The sequence below is a fragment of the Hipposideros armiger genome, unplaced genomic scaffold (assembly GCF_001890085.2).
Source record: "Hipposideros armiger isolate ML-2016 unplaced genomic scaffold, ASM189008v1 scaffold_431, whole genome shotgun sequence".
NCBI classification, from domain to species: Eukaryota; Metazoa; Chordata; class Mammalia; order Chiroptera; family Hipposideridae; genus Hipposideros; species Hipposideros armiger.
Window position 1 is genome coordinate 1,185,382 of NW_017731781.1, and position 17,991 is coordinate 1,203,372.

The following is a 17,991-nucleotide window of genomic DNA, read 5'->3' on the forward strand; positions in this document are numbered from 1 at the left end:
TACTGAACATGGGCTTTGATGGGACATGTAACACAGTCCAGGCTCTAAAGGAACACTTTGTCTATAAGGGGTAAAAGGTATGTTCATAGGAAATGGTTAAGTCACATAAGACAAGAGGCATCTGTGTCATGCTGAGGGAGACTTCTGGTATGTACAATGTTCTGTGAGGTTGGCCTAGTTGAAAGAAGGAAAGAAAGGCAGCAATAAAGAGGGAGGTGATAGTGATATAAGAAGTGGGTGTGGGGAGGTGGGAAGAGGAGAGCAATGTCCAGGAAGAGAAAGCTATCCAAGCCAGTGTCCTTGTGTTAAATCATCCCCTGACCCAGGGTTATACAGTAGATCCTCACTTAACATCATCAATAGGTTCTGTGACTTTAAGTGAAACAACATATAAGGAAACCAATTTTATCATAGGCTAATTGATACAAACAAGAGTTAAGTTCCTCCGGCATCTCATCAACATTATAATGAAACAGTGCTGAACAATACATTATTTGAGGACCTGCTGGACACCTGTGGGAGAAGGGTTTTGAAAGGCCTGAAAGTTTGCAAGGGGGGGTGCGTTTGGTCATTTCTTCCAGAATACTAACAATGGCTTACACTTATAGGTTGAGATGACACTGAGTTCTGTCACTCGTAGTTTGGTAATAGCTTGGAATGTGGCCCACAGATAACTGAAAATATTACAATCAGCACTAGGCCCAAAACAGAGTTGTAAACTAATTAGAAAGATGACGTGATTTAAAGTATAAGAAAGGAGGGTAGCCAGTGCTGGTAGCCCTCCTCCCCACATGTTCCACAGAGAGAAGGGACAAGGGTGAATAGGAGCAGTATGTCTTTTATTTTACATGTGCCTGTCCCTGTGTGAACTAAAGAGGACAGCCAAGGTTCCTACCTTCCATTTTTTTCAAGAGGAGCAAAACTGCTTATACTTACCTATAAAAAATCAATTCAGGGCTGGCCGAGTGGCGCGTTGGTTAAGAGCTGGCTTGGGATGCCAGCTCTGTGCAGCAGGACCCCAGTTCGGATCCCACATGAGGGCCAGTGACACTGTCCTCTACAGCTAAGATGGTGAACAACAGCTCAACCTGGAGCTGGGATGCCGTGAGTCGCCGGCGACGGTGTAGGCTGCAGCCCCTGCTGCAGTGGGCTGTCATAAGCTACTGTGTGTGGCCAGTAGCCAGCGTGAGCGGCCAGCAGCAGGTGTGAGTTGCCAGGAGCTGCTGTGAGTGGCCGTCCACAGGGGCGGTGACCGATCTGCCTCACTCGGGAAGAGCGCAATGATAATACCAATATGGGCCAGTGAAGCGACGTCCTCCACAGCTAGACAGAAGAACAAAAGGGCAGTAACTTGTCTGATCCCCTCCCCCAATTCCCCAATTAAAAAAAAATCAATTCAAAGAAAGTCCTGAGCCTGATAGGAGACTGTTAAACATCAGCCCCTACCCAGCCATGGACATCCTCATACATACTGGAAATGGGAACTGTATTTGTGGACCATATGCCTTGGTCTCCTTCCCTCAGTAGATTCCCACTGTTCCAGATGGACCCTAAATTGACTAGTGTAATAAAGCAGATGGTGGGCTGGGGAGTACACAGGATGATACAACTTATCCTTTTCCTGTCTAACCCACACACAAGGGCTGATCAAATGAAGCAAAGTCAATGTCTGGGCCAGTGATACCCAAACTTTAGTGTGCATCAGAACCTCTGAAGAGCTTGTTAAAACACAGGTTGCTGAGCCCTAATCCCCGAGTTTCTATTCAGAGACCACACTTTGAGAATCACTGACCTAAACTATTGGTTTTCAACCTCGTTAGCTGCATGTTAGAAGCACTCGGAAAGCTAAAAACACAAACACTGCCGCCTTCCCCCAAAATATGTCCAGACCATATCTGAGCTCAATTTCAACAGACTCTATGCAAGTGGCACCAAACCTCAATATTTTTAAAGGTTCCCAGGGGATTCCAATGCGCAGCCAAGGTTGAGAATCACTGCTCTAGGTTCGTGAGCCAGATGCCCATTTATGCAGGTGCACTAGATAAAAGTCAGAAGAAACAAATGTCTCTTACTCTTGGTTCCGAGGCAGGATACTTTTGTAGTCTGGGCATCTTTCCTTGGGATGAATGTAGCTGGCACTGAATTGTGATGGTAATTGACTTCTCTTGGATCAGGGTTTGAGCAGAATGGAAAGGTTAAAATAGCAATAGAGGAAAATGGTCAGCAAGCTGACTAGTGAAACAAAATGATTTATTTCTGGGCAGCAGTGAAAGACTGCTGGTAAGTAGAAAGCATACATTTATCTCGGGGCTCTTTTCCAAGTGCATATTCATTCCCACTAGTTATTAGCAGCCTGGGCAAGAAAACAATGGACATGTCAACTGACCCAGGGCTAACAAACTTCCTGGAGAGTTGCAGACCGTAGGGCAAAAAGAGTTAAGGATATTAGTGTGAGAGTGGCTAAAGTGATGGACCTTAGAGTCTAGGGCCTAATCCCAATGATGAACTCAAAAGTTTTCTGCTAGGTTGTGAACTGGATATGTATACACAATTCCCCTTTCTGAGACTATTCACTCCCTTCCCTATTCCACAGGATTATGGTGAGGTAAAAAGAGAAGCCAGCTCCTCCAACTGGGGCTCGTGACCCAGACTTGGCTAATCCTACTATCCCTTTCCCCTGAATACAATGATTGGCCCAAGGGTGAGCACCAGACCCAAGCAAGACCAATCATAGTCCTTCCCTGTAATTGATATTTGGGAGGGGTAGTGTAGTTTGAGGATGGAAGGCTTCTTCAACATAGTTACCTTTGAATTGAGCCCTGAATAACAATAATTTTGTTGTGTAAAGGAAGGGCAGAGGAAGTAAGGTAACAAGTTCAAAGGTTATGAGGCTCGATGGGCCAAGCTTGTTCAAGAAATAAGAAGGCTATCATAGAATACTGTTCCCATTGTCCGAACCGCTCGCCCCCTCACAATTAATTTGGGTAATTCCCACTCAACCTTCAGATTTCAGCCCAAACATCACTCCCTCCCTCCAGTAAGCCCACCATGACCTCCGAGCAGGTCTCCCTTCGTCCCCAGCAATTGACGGGCTTCTTCCTGGGATCTAGGAGTCTGTGTTTACCAGACTCATGGAGCTCAGGGAAGGAAGTGACAGGATAAGGGAGGCCGGTTGGAGGAGTTAAGGAGGTCCCACAATCCCTGCCCCACAAGAAAACAAAGCCAAATCCCCATTCCTGAAGCCCAGGTCAATGCTCGGGGAGAGATACCAGTGCGCAGAGCGTCCGGTCGTACGGCGGAAGTGCATCCCTGGAGCCGTTCTAGGAAACGCGGAGGACCCAGTTCGTTAGTGATCCTGGGGCTAAAGTGGGCATCACTGGGTGCACAGGGCCACTCCACGGAGCGGCTTTGGCAGACAGTGGCGAGATGGCGTTCAGGTTAGGGAGAGAACCCGCATAAAGCAACGCTGGAAAAGGGGAGGAAGCATTGGCATGCGAACCACCTGTTCCTCCAGCGGAGTGCGGCGCGCGCTGATTGGCTGGAGTGTCGCCCGGGTACCGGAAGTAGCCGATGCCTGTCGCCCGTGAAACCAAGACAACAGCCGCGGGTTTTGTGCAAGCAATCGGAGCGGCGCCGGGAACCCGAGCGGAGCGAGTGTGGTACTGTAGCAGCTTGCGGTGAGACCTCATTCTGTCCCCGCGGGAGGGAGGAGGGCGCTGGGCTCCTGACTCCCCGGCCCGCGAGCGGAGCAGAAAGCCAACGTTTAGGCCTGTTCCTGACCCGGGTTCGCTGTGTGACCTTGGACTTGATGATCACCACGGGCCTCCATTTCCCACCTGCACTCTTTCTAACACCACACATCTCCCCAGATACCCAGCCTGCCCTGGGGCTGTCCAAAGCGTTGCTGGAGAAAGACGGGAAAGCATGCCAACGGGCTCCTCCTCACACTGATGCTTTCCAGCATACTTGTCTCATAAGGAGGTTGTGAGGGTTTAACAAAATATTGTCTATAAATTGCTTAGACTGAACACTGTGCCAGGATCCATCTTCGCTCTGGTTCCGTGCCTGTTAGCCGCGGGGGCGGGAGAAGCAGGGACACTCCCTTCTTCGGTCCCGACTGGGGGCCAGTGGAAGCTGTGATTTTCTCTGACATACCATTCCTAAGTAAACTGCGGGGATGAAGTGACGAGCGGTGTCAAAAACTGAAGGCCGCCGTGGCAGATTGTGCCATGTGCTGGCAGACAGGATATTGGTGTATGACTATTTATGGAAAGGAGACAGGTAATAGAGCTTTCTTAATTGTGGGAACTAGGGGGAGAACAGAGGAAAGGAGGATAACAGTGCTTTAAATTAAATATCATCCAGACTGGGAGAAGGACCTTATTTTTTACAAATAGTTATTGTTATCAGCTATGTGTCAGACACCGTTCTAGGCTCAAGAATAGGAAGTATTTGCATGGCAGGACCCTGAGCATGACTGCAGCTTCCAACAGTCATTGGAGAGGGTGGAATGGGAGATGGGAAGGGAGACTGGGGCCTGACCAGAAGGGCGTTATGAGCCATGTTAAGTTTTTATTCTGTAGGGCTTAAGGAGCAATGAATGAACAGGAAGCAACATGATAACTATAATACAAAGAAAGAGGTGAGTGAAATGCTGGGTCAGAGGACCAAGAGAGAACCTCCCACCTGCACGTGTTAGTGAAGACTTTGGGGAGGAGGTGATTCTTGTGCTAGTTATTGAGTATTTGGTAGGACCTGGCCTTTCAGAGGTTAAGGGAAAGTATTTGTATCAGTTAAAATATCAGTTGTATTAACAGAATACAACTCAAGCTGGCTTAGTGTTTAATTTGTATTCTGTTCCTTACAGACTCTTCCTTCCTTCCCCCCACTTCATTTGCCTCCCTATTTCACTTAGTCATTTCAACTATGTCCTGGCTAATATCCTCAAGTCCCTCACTCCCTTATTCCTCCACCACACATATCCCCAGATTCCCAGCCTGCTCTGGGGTTGTCAAAAGTGTTGCTGGAGAAAGACAGGAAAGCATGCCAGTTGGCTCCGCCTCACACTGATGCTTTCCAGCATACTTGTCTCATAAGGAGGTTGTGAGGGCTTAACAAGATATTGTCTATAAATTGCTTAGCACACAGCACATAGTAAGTGCTCATCATTACTCTCCATCATTATTCAAAATGTTAGTGCATCCTCACTTCTCTCTTATCTACCCCAACTCTGCACATGCTACACTGAAGTTAGAATGTTTTCTCTGTTCCTTTTCTTATTCCTCCTGTACTTCCCGCTCCCTGAGGCTTTGCTTACCCCATTCTCTGCCCAGAATGCTGTAGTGCAGTAGTCTTCACGCTGAAGTACATAGAGGGGGTACACAAACACTTTCTATAATGTCTGTGGGCGTGTGGATTGTTGAATAAAGATCAATTTCTAGATCTTTTTTTTTTTTTTTTTTATACTTTTTATCCCTCACAAAGTGACAACCTCCCTCCACCAATCCACCGCCCACTCCCCTCCCCCCATGTCATACATATCTATCACAATTCCATTGACTCCACTCCCCACATCCTGTGACTATATATATATATATATATATATATATATAATATATATATATATATATATATATTAAATTATAGTTAACATACAATATTATTGAATGTCAGCTTCAGGTGTAAAGTGCAGTGGTCAAGCCTCTACACCATCCATGAAGTGGTTCCCTAACAAGACATGTGACCATCTGACACCCTGCAAAATATTTACAACATTATTAATTATATTCCCCAAATTTCTAGATCTTTGATTTCAATATTTACCCTTGCTTACCACTGATCTGCTTGAGAATGGGCCTGTGGTCTATAGCTTTCTCTTTTCCTACCTCCTCTTTCACAATTGCTCTTTTCCTCCTTTACAAAAGAAAAACACACTCTCACCCGTGCCCTCCTTTATTTTACTATGGTTGTTTCACTCTGGGGTGGAGAAAATTTGCCACACAAAGAGACAATTTGTTGAGGGAGTAAATGATTCTTGGACCTTTTGTAACTCAAGTTCTAATGTTTGCTTTCAACAAAATTTTAAAAAGACCAAATAAGACTCTCAGCTGATCGATTATTTAATATTTTTTTACTGCAAATTACAATGTGATCTTCAGCAGGTAAGTTCAAAGGATTAAGTGATACTGCTATCACAGGAAATTGTTATAAACTCTGAGTTAGGCAATTTGGGCAAACTCAGGTCCAGTCATAGTAACTAGGGTCAGTCTGATAAGCATAATGGAAATGTGAATTTTAACTCAAAAGGGGGATCTAGTCAATTGTATTATATCTTCCCTGTCTGCTCTCAGTTTAGGGAAGGGGAGGTGCAGTCAAGATGGAGGGTAGGAAAAATGAATTCAGAGCAAGAACTGGTAATGTATTTATAATCCTGCTTCATACATGTGCTCAGCTACTTGGTAGACCAGACCTTGGGTAGAGATGGATTTACTAGAATGAGTGTGTGATAACTTCAGCCTTTAAGACTATGTAACACAGAGGTTTCCAAACTTGGTGGGGGCATCAGAATCACCTGGGGCCACTTGTTAAAATTACAGATCCCTTGGTCCACCCCTGGAGATTCTGATTCTGAGAATTCTGAGGTGGGACCTAGAAACTAGTATTTTAAACAGATTTCCTAGTTGACTCTTATGCGTCTAGCCTAGTTCCGGGCCAAGAATCATTATTTAAGAACCATTCATCAAAAAACAAAACAAAAAACATCTTGCCATGATTACAAGCCTACTAAACAATTTTCAGGGTTTTATGTGGCTTCCCATCTAGGCAGTGTGGTCCTTTCAAAGTTTTATTTCTCTTTGTTAATTAATTGGTGGGAATTTGGTTTATGCATCAGCATTTTGTGAATGAGGCTTTCTGAGGCTGCTCTAGGTGCATTGAAAAAAACAAATCCAGGTCTGCAGAGTTGAAGACTCTTTTCTGAACTGTGGAGACCCCGGTAGAGGTTTGCTTGTCATCCCCAGACTGAGGATGAAGAGTCATCAACCTCCTCCTCAGGTGGCACCTCCACCTTCTCTCTTTCCAGAAACAGCTAATTTCAGATTTAGGAAAGTAAAGAAGTGAGAAACAGAAAAATAGGAAATTATGCTTGGAAATGTGAATTTAGACAATGAGTAATGGAGGATATCCATATGAGGATGAGGTCTAATGTGTGGCTATGCCTCTGGGAAAATCGACCAAATGGAGATTGGCTTTGATATGAGAAGGTAGGTACCTATAAAGCAGTATTTAACAAATGGCATTCATATGGTGTCACTGGCAGAATGCAAAGTAAAAGAACGGTCAGAGGGGGTCAAATTTAATTGGGGAAGACTTTTGGGATTTGGATTTTGAACCAGATCTTGAAGTTGGGGATAGGTACATACTCAACTTTTGTATCTTGTTTTACTGTGGACAAGTGATTTTCCATTATGGTGTGGTACAGATGGAGGTTCTATGAATGATAACTTTGTATAGAGTTAGATGATGGAAAAAGTAATAACTGTAGGAGAGACGAAGGTGAAAAGGAAAGGCCAGAGAGGGGGTTGGAATAGATAGGGACTGAAATACCAGCTTGTGGAATTTGTTCTTGGTCGCATATTAGAGGGAAATTAATTTAAGACAGTATTTCCCAACTCAAATGGTGCCATGGATGAAGAAGATAGCTAAATTCTCTACAATGAATCTTTACAATTATGTAGATACGTATTATCTATAATTTTCAAAAATTTCAACAAATATGAGAAATCCAGCATTTGGGTGCCTGCCCTTACTCCATGGGAAAATTGGAGAAGATGCTGATGGGGGGTGGGGGGAAGGGGGGAGGGATACCCTGAAGAAAATTTCAGGTTATTTTGAGGGGTAACACAAAGATCTTCCAGGACTTCAGAACTCCAGTAAGAGATCAGATTCCTCCCAGCTGTCTGGGGTGGGGGTGGGGGGAGGGCATTACCAGGGCTCCACTGATGAGTAACTAGAGAGGCCCCAGGGTAGGATGGTGGTAGTAACCAGCATCCTGGGGGTGACCGGAGGCTGGATACAGAGAAAGGGCTGTACGAAGGTCACCCCAAAATCGCCACTTTCCCCTTCCCTCACCACTTGACCCCAGTCTCTCCCTCCTCTCAGGGTCTTCATTTCTTTAGTAATCTCATTCCCCCCCCCCTTTTAACCCCTGTCATTCTACTCACACCATCTCTTCTAATATAAACATATTCAAAGCTTCCCCATCAGAGAAAATCCTTCTTTGACCTCTCATGCGACTGCCTGTCTTGGTCCTTTTTTTTTCATCTACATTTTTTGAAAGAAGCAGCAAATTTACTAATCAGCACACTGTCACCTGGCTTCTGCTCCTGTCATTCCACTGAATCTGTTCTCATAGGTCAACGGTGACTACCTCATTGTCCCAGTAGATGTTTCCCAGTTCTTATTCTATTGGATCTCTCAACTGCATGTGACACTTTTTAATTCCCTCTGCCATTGTCCTGGTGACTTCTATGACACTGTATTCTGGTCTCCTACTTCACCATTCTTTCTCTTCTTAGCAGGTTTCTCTTCTTCCATCCACCCCTTTATTATTAAGGTCCTAACAGGAAACGGATACTTCACTCAAATTAGAATTTGAGGATGGTTTATTTGCAAAGAGGTTAATTATAAATGATATAGGTGTGGGTGTTGAGGGACCTGAGGCTGGCAACAATGAAGTCCTGGGTCAGAAGAGACAGAACAGAGGAGAGGTTACTAAAACTCAATTGTTGAGACTATTGAATAGGATAGACTTCTTGAGAGGAGTAATGACCTTCAATTGAGGGAGACCAGCAGCCCAAGGTGATCTTATAGGAAGGAACCAGAAGAATAAATTCTCTGACCTTACTCTCCTCCCTACTTCCAGCCTCCTGCTGGGTCGCCCCATTGGTGGAACACAACTAGAAGCCACAGGGCCTGTTGATGTGTACTGTATAGGTTAGCCATCTAGGGCAGAGAGCAGGATGGAGAAAGGTAGCAAGATGGAAGATAATTGGAGTACTCTTTTTTTTTTTAATTGAGACATACAATGATGCAAGAAAGTGTGACTCACACACAAAATTGTAGGGTACAAAATAAATTTAGAAATAAAGTATTTCTATAGTCTAGCAATAACCAAAAAACAAAATTAAGAAAACAATCCCATTTATAATATCTAAAATAACAAAATAGGAATAAATTTAACCAAAGAAGCAGCACAAGAGTTATACTCATAAAACTTACAAAATAGTGTTGAAAAATTAAGGAAGGCCTTAGTAAATGGAAGGATCCCATGTTCATGGATTGGAAGACTTATTGTTAAGATGGTAATACTCCCAAATTGATCTACAGATTCAACTTAATCCTTATGAAAACTCCAGCTGTCTTCTGTGCAGAAGTTGACAAGTTAATCCTAAAATTTGTATGGAAATTCCAAGGGCCCAGAATAACCTAAACAATCTTGAAATGGAAGAACAAAATTAGAAGACTCAGACTTCCCAGTTTTAAAATTTATTGTAAAACCAGAGTAATCAAGACAGTGGTTCTGACCTTTGAACAGACATACATCCAGACGTATGACCATGGAATAGCACTCAGAGACCAGAAATAAACCTTCACATTTATTGTCAAATGATATTTTTTTCTTTTTCTTTAAAAAATTTTTTTATTAGTTTCTGGTGTACAAAACAACATAGTGATTGGACATTTATATACCTCACAAAGTGGTAACCCCAATAAGTCTATTACCCATCTGACATTGTACACAGTTATTACAATATTATTAACTGTATTCCCTATGCTGTACTTTATATCCCTGTGACTATTTTTTTAAAATTATAGTTGACATTCAATATTATATTAGTTTCAGGTGTTCAACATATTGGTTAGACATTTATATCATTGATGAAGTGATCACCCTGATAAGTCTAGTACCCATCTGACACTATACATAGTTTTTACATTATTGACCATATTCCTGATACTGTACTTTATATCCACATGACTATTTTGTAACTATCAATTTGTACTTCTTAATCCCTTCACCTTTCTCACCTAGCCTCCCAACTCTCTTCCCATCTAGTAACCATCAGTTTGTTTGGAGTACTCTTAAATGTTAGCTTTGGCTTTTTAGGTTTCTGTCCTCAGTATACCTGACAGTTCTCACACTATACTCATTACCATCTATGCTGAGTACTCTCAAGTCTGTATCTCTAGTCCTGACTGCTCTAAGCTTTAGACAATATATTTTGACTGATTCCTTGATACCTCTATATGGACTCCTTGAAATTCTTCTGAGTCCAAAACAGAGCTCATCTATCATCTTCCTTTCTAAACTAGCTACTCCTCCAGTGTTCCCAAGCTCGGTGCTACCACTATCCATCTAATTAGCATTCCACAAATAAAGAGAGATCTAGGTACCACTTTTGATTCCTCCCTCTTCTTTATACCTATATCCAGTCATGCACCAAATCTTACAGAATTTGTCATCTTAAATATTTCTCTAGTATGTCTCTTCTTCATTCCCAGTACTACTGTTGCCCTAGTTAGATTTTATCACCCCTTGCCTTGATGACTGCATCAACCTTCTAACTGATCGCTCGATGTTCAGGCATACTGCTTTCTAGTTCAGCCATTAAATAGCTACTAGTGTGCATCTACCTGAAATGCTAGTCTGACAATGGACCAAGTCACTTCTTGACTTAAAAACCATTCTATAACTCTGCATTTTCTAAAGGATAAAGTCCCATAGCTGCCCATTCCCCCCTTGAAAATCACCTTCCACAGTTAATACTTTTACTGATAGGAGGATTACAGTCCTCAGATTTGCTGTAGTACAGAAGTGCACTGGCTTAGGCAAGGGGCCTCTTCAGTGTCAGCTCCAGGTTGCTTACTACCTGAACAGAGGCCAGGCTTATTCTCTCAGCATTTGGACGTTACTTCTCTGGGACAGCTAAATAAATCCCTGTGTCCATTGTACCATTTAGGAATAGGTTTGGCTTGATAAATAAAAAAAAAACCATGGGCCGGCCGAGAGGCGTGTTGGTTAGGAGTTGACTTGGGACACAAACTCTGAGCAGCAGGACCCCAGTTTGGATCCCACATATGAGGGCCAGTGACGCTGCCCTCTACAGCTAAGATGGTGAACAACAGCTCGACCTGGAGCTGGGCTGCCGTGAGTCGCCAGGGACTGCGTAGGCTGCGGTGTGGCTGGTGGGCAGCTGGCGTGCACTTTTGTGAGCTGCTGTGAGCCGCTGTGAGTGGCTTTCCAATGGCTGGTGGGCAACTGCCTCACCTGGGAAGAGCACAGTGATAATACCAACATGGGCCAGTGATGTGACATCCTCCACAACTAGACTGAAGAACAAAAAGACAGCAACTTGTCTGTTCCCCTTCCCCCGATTCCCCAATGCTGTTCCCCTCCCCCAGTTCCCCAATTAAAAAAAAACAACCATAATGGCTTGAGCAAGAAAAAGCTTATTTTTTTCTTAGATAAAAGAAGTGCAGAGGCAGGCATTCCAGGGCTGCTGTGGCAACTCCATAGAGTCATCAGGGACCCAGGTTCTTTCTAGCTCTGGTTCCGTCGTAGGGTGTGCTGGTGTACTCATGGTTCAAGATGGCACTCTAACTACCAGCTCATACCCCAGGCACAGTGTGGAAGAAGAGGGTAAAGAAATGCATCCTCTTACCCTTAAGGAGACTTCCTAGAAGTTCCATGTTCTTTCATTTGCATCTTACTGTCTTGTTGGCCAGAAGTTGGTCACATGGCAAAACCTAGCTGCAAAGAAGGCTGAGAATTTATTTCCTTAGCTGGCTCATTGCAGTGCTAAATAAATTCATTATTCTGTTGCTGATGAGGTGTGGAAGAATGGATATTGGGGTAGACAACTAAAAATCTTTAACTAAATCTAGTTAGAGATTTAAAAAGTATAGGCTTTAAGATCTATAAAAGTACTAAGAAAATTCTATAAAAGGTCCAATTACAAAATTAGGATCAACATTGGATATTGGTATTAACAATGGTGTAAAAATCAACAGTATTGTGTGTGTGTATGTGTATATATATATGTGTGTGTGTATATATATATATATATATATATATATATATATATATATATATAAATAATCAGGATAAGTTTGGAAATTTTGCAAAATTATATTAAAATTTACTTAGAAATATATGAAAATTGGACATATTTTAAAAAGAAGACTAATAAGAGAGAACTTTCTCTAACATATTAAAATTTTAATAAAGCTACAGTAAGATGAACAGTTTGGTATTAGAGAGGGAATATACAGATCAATAGAACTGAATGGAGTCTGGAAATTAACCCAGATTTATATGGTCATTTAGACTATGGTATAGGTGACATTTCAAATCAGTAAGGAAAAGAAAAGTAGGAATTGATACAATTTACTTACCATCGGGAGAAAATTAAGTTAGAACCTACTTCATCCAAATATAAAGGAGCCAAGAGTAGTTACTTCTGCGCTAAGTCATGTAACCTTTTGAATGGGTACCTTGACAATCCCCTGTTGTGTAGAGCTGGAGAGTACTGCAGGACTGGACTAGGGATAGTTCCTCTTGCTACTCATTTTCTGGTTATTTCTATAAACTCCAGAGTTATTAGTCATTTTTTGCCCTTTCTCCCAATCTTTCCTATACCTCATCTATTAATATAGCCATCATTTTCCCTAAATGTTTTCTTTACCAACCTCAGGTTCTGTCTCAACTCACTGCTAATATTAATGAACTTTTATCAGCATCATACCATCCATTTCCTGTTTCTCTCCTTAAATCTCTTCCTTTGATAATTCCTGTCACTCTTTTCAGTCATTGCTTGCTGTTTGTTTAGCATACCCACCATAATCCTAAATCTATTTCCCTTCAGCAGCATCCTGCAATTTCACCAGATACCAAGACTATTTATGAGTGCTGTCAGAACCATGTCAAAGCTGCATAATCCTCTAGCATTAGCTTCATTTAGATATGAAATAGCCATTTCACATACTTACCCTCTCTCATTTCAGATTGTGAGATGGGGACTGAGAACAAGGAGGTAATTCCAAAGGAAGAAGTTTCTGAAGAATCTGAGCCACCTGGGGCAACATTAGAAAAATCTCCAGAGGTGGTTTATCAGGTTCATGAGTTTGGAGCAGCATGTGAAGAAGACATGTTGGACGGGCATACGAGAGAGTCCACAGAAGAAGTTATGGAGCAGATGTCTCCTCAGGAGAGAGACTTTGCATCAGGGTTGATTATCTTTAAGAAATCACCCTCAAGTGAGAAAGACCAGGAGAATAATGAAAATGAGAGAGCCTTCAGTCCCAGCTCAAACCTGATTATACATCAGGGAGATACTACAGCAGAGGCAGTTAGTACATTTGCTACCTCTGGCCAAAACTTCATAGAGAATTTAGAAGTTAACAAAACACAGAGAAGTTCTGTGGGAGAAAAGCCTCATTCGTGTAAAGAATGTGGGAAAGCCTTTAATCAGAACTCACATCTTATCCAGCATATGAGAGTTCATAGTGGAGAGAAACCCTTTGAATGCAAAGAATGTGGAAAAACATTTGGAACTAACTCAAGCCTTCGCAGGCACCTGAGAATTCATGCTGGAGAGAAGCCCTTTGCTTGTAATGAATGTGGAAAGGCCTTCATTCAGAGCTCACATCTTATCCACCATCATAGAATTCATACTGGAGAAAGACCTTATAAATGTGAAGAATGTGGTAAAGCCTTCAGTCAGAATTCAGCCCTTATTCTCCATCAGAGAATCCACACCGGAGAGAAACCATATGAATGTAATGAATGTGGGAAGACCTTTAGGGTTAGCTCACAGCTTATTCAGCATCAGAGAATTCATACTGAAGAAAGATATCATGAATGCAGTGAGTGTGGCAAAGCCTTCAAGCATAGCTCAGGCCTTATCAGACACCAGAAAATTCATACTGGAGAAAAACCATACCTGTGTAACGAATGTGGGAAAGGCTTTGGTCAGAGTTCTGAGCTTATCCGGCATCAAAGAATTCATACAGGGGACAAACCGTATGAATGTAATGAATGTGGGAAAACTTTTGGCCAGAACTCAGAGATTATTAGACATATTCGAATTCATACTGGTGAGAAGCCCTATGTATGTAAGGAATGTGGGAAGGCTTTTAGGGGGAACTCAGAACTTCTTAGGCATGAGAGAATTCACACTGGAGAGAAACCCTATGAGTGCTTTGAGTGTGGAAAGGCTTTTAGGCGGACCTCTCACCTTATCGTCCACCAGAGAATTCATACTGGAGAGAAACCTCATCAGTGTAATGAATGTGCAAGAACCTTCTGGGATAACTCGGAGCTGCTTCTCCACCAGAAAATTCACATTGGAGAGAAACCTTATGAATGTAAGGAGTGTGAGAAAACATTCAGCCAGCATTCCCAACTTATCATACATCAGAGAATTCACACTGGAGAGAAGCCTTATGAATGCCAAGAGTGTCAGAAGACCTTTAGCCGGAGCTCTCACCTCCTCCGACATCAAAGTGTCCACTGTATGGAATGATCTGCAAAATAGGAAAGCTTTCTATAGAAAAGCTGAAAAGTCAGACTTATTGTTCATAATCTGCACCCCAAGTTCTGAGATCAAATGAATGGACAAAATATCCTCTGTCCTTGTACTGATTCTTATTTAAACAGTTGGTCAAATAGGATGAGGCACTTTTATGAACTATTCATTGAGAAGTTTCAATGTACTGAGTTAAATCATAAAACCATAATTCTTTTCTGTCCCTTTTTCCTTCCTTCCTCTCTCCTCCCTTAGTGGATCACATTACATTAGGGGTCTATACCAGCCATCTATCTTAAATTGTTACTCTTAAAGAAAAATGGAGGAATGTGATTCCACCACCTCCTAAGAATGAGAGTTGACTCATTGAATGTTATTCCTGAAATGTTGGAAAGTTGCAGCCTAGAAGACATATCTTGTTCTCTTGTCCACTATTTAGCATTGGAATAATTTAGTAAGCTTTTATTAGTTTCAAAGTCTTCCAAACATGCTGTCAAGTTCCGTTAGAAGATGGCGGCACTAATGAAGAAGCGGGAAGCTTGGGTCGTTCCACATCTGCTAGGTTTCCTCATTTATCTGAAGAGGGTGCCACGATGGAGGAGACTGACAGGCAACTTACAGGATTGTAAGTGAAGTTCCTTAGAATCCAAAGGGGCTGATGAGCAGGGCCAGGAATAAACATGTGAGGCCAGACTGCTCAGCATGGGGAGAAGCAGCTCTTTAGCAGCTATTCCTCACTCCAGGCTGCTCACACTGACTGCTCCCAAGAACTCGACTGCATTCACCTTTGGCCCCAGCTCCTGCTGCTGCTGACAGATCCTGTGTCAGGAAGTAGCAGAGAGGACTGTGCAGCTTCACTGTCACAAGGCACCTGGCCACAGTGATGAGTTGGTTCACCAGACTGACTAGGGCCTCCTTGCCGAAGCACTTATGCTCTCATGACCTGGACCCCACTGGGCTGATAGGTCAGGATGTGATGGCCTCTTCTCTGTTTGCCCTTGGCCTTATAATTCTTCAGCATCTCTACTTGAGTTTTCTGTGTTCCGTGTTTTTTTCTTTGAGGAAACATCCTTAACTTTTGAAGTGTCCATGTTTCTGAGGCAGTTGGGTGGTAGTGGGAATTGCACTAATTGGGATCCAGCAGGTTTAGGGTCTGGTCTTACAGCTAGACCTTGAAGAAGGCACTTCACCTGCTGGTCCCTAGTTTACTCACCTGTAAAACGAGGGGAGTTGAACTAACTGATCTCCGAAGTTTCAACCAACCCAATAGTTCCTTGGTTCTTTTTAAAAAATACAACTTTCTATAATCTTCAGTGTTCTTTAATCTTGTCTTTATTACACTAATACTAATCACTAGTATTTATTGAGTGTTTACTATGTGCCAGACAGTTTACATTTTTATTTCCACAGCATCTCTGTGATCTAGGTACTCTGAAAATACAAACAGCTTTATTTAGTATTCATACCATAAAATTCACCTGTTTTAAGCGTTGAGTTGAATGTTTTTTAGTTGGTTTTCAGAATTGCACAACCATCAATGATGTGGGTGCTTCTACCCCAATTTAAAAGATGAGGAGGGGCAGGAGGGATCATAAGTAACTTACCCATGATCACACAGCTGGTAAGTGCCAGAGCCAAGACTCCAACCCTGGTCTATGCCCTTAACCACTATGCTGTGCTGTGGATAGGCAGATTCATTACTGCCTTACTTGAAATCCTTTGCACATTTTGTATTATTAATTGCTAAATGGATTGGAATATAATGGATTTAAATTATGTCCTTAGAAATGTAACTAGTCACAGCCAAAACCCACCAAGTGGGCTTATTCTGTATCCCAATATATGTTCTCCCAGGTTCATCCTGTTGACTTGAGGAAAGGTCTGTACAAATAAACCGTTGATTTGTACGATTTCCACATAGTTTCCACATCCTTTCAGGCCCTTCTGCCTCTAGCAGTCAAACTCTTAGTAGTTCTTTGACTTACCTCTTTCATTAGGGTGATTACAAGTGCAGTGTGCTCTCATTCCTTTATTCATTGTTCAAGCTCAAATTGAATTATACCCAGACCATATCTTTCTCACTTGAAACCTGGATGTCACCTATCCCTTTATCTTCTAATTTCTGTGTTTTCATATTTTATTTCCACATTCACCCCTCGACATAGAATCCATCACCACTTCATGCTCCTGCCAAGAATCCCCTCAGACAAACACATCCATGAGTAATAGGGACTTTCCTGAAGATGCTGTTGTGTAAGAGCTGGAGGAGTGGGTTCACATACTATTAGACATTTTGTTCTCAGAAGTCCCTTGTTGGCCACACCACACCTGAAGATTTTTCTCTTTGTCCTCCCTCTGTCATGGCTCAGTCACCTCAGCCCCTTTTTTCTTGCCAGATATCCAATCCCTACTCCCTTGCCCCCAGATCAATTACCTTCTTAAACCCACTGCTCAGCAAAAGAAAAGGTCCTTTAGTTAACCTGTTCCTTGGAACATTAGAAGGCAATTAAGTGACCATCTTAGTGCTTTCCCAAGAGGAATTCTGGGAATGAAATTTCCACTGTGTTCACTGTACACACATCCTGTAACCTCATTTCTTGCCCTTATCCACCTCTCACCCAGTTAGAAATATTTCTGTCTCTTCCTTGTTTGCCTCTCTCCTCAATTTACTCGGGAGTCAAAATGTGACCATAATTTTGACTGGTCGTCAAAATTTTATGCAAATAGAATTCTATCAAGGAAGAGAAGAAAACACGAATTTAAAAAATTTTAGACCCATTTAAAAAACCAGGCCTCACAATCTCAAAGACCTGCCTAAATACCCAGAAAATACCCTTCAGAATTTTGTAGCTATGTCCATGTACATTTTTATCTTTTAATTAAACAGTTTTACTGGTATACTAACACTGGGTAAATAAAATATTTCTTTACAATTTTACTGATTTGATGGCTTTCTAAAGTTTATTATTTCAAAGTACGTTGTTGCATTATGGTCCTAACATGACTTTGTATGCCAGTCCCTATCCTGTAAGTTTCACCCCTCTGTTAACACCCAACTTGTTGTGCTCTGTAAGTTTCTGGTTTTGCATAAGCTGTTCACTCTGTCCTTGATTTGCCTTGCTTGGTGAGACCCTTTATCGTTCATAACTGGACAATGTGTGTGTGTGTGTGTGTGTTTCATGATTAACAATGTAAGCTATTCTGGATCATCAGGATGGTCTAATTTTTAAAAAAAGATTCTTATTGGGGAATTGGAACAGACAAGTTGCTGTCCTTTTGTTCTTCAGTCTAGTTGAGGATGTTGCTTCACTGGCCCAAGTTGGCACCATCATTGCGCTCTTCCCGGACGAGGCAGATCAGTCACCAGCTGTTGGATGGCCGCTCACGCTGGCTGCTGGCTACA

The 17,991-nt window shown here is 42.3% G+C and overlaps 1 protein-coding gene across 1 annotated transcript; it reads left to right on the forward strand.

Moving 5' to 3' along the window:
• The first annotated feature begins 3,565 nt into the window (after nt 1-3,565).
• Nucleotides 3,566-15,901, forward strand: ZFP3 (ZFP3 zinc finger protein). Its single transcript, XM_019664938.1, has 2 exons — nt 3,566-3,677; nt 13,066-15,901. Exon 2 carries the CDS (start codon nt 13,074-13,076, stop codon nt 14,583-14,585), a length of 1,512 nt encoding a protein of 503 aa, XP_019520483.1. The 5' UTR covers nt 3,566-3,677; nt 13,066-13,073; the 3' UTR covers nt 14,586-15,901.
• The last annotated feature ends 2,090 nt before the right edge of the window (nt 15,902-17,991 follow it).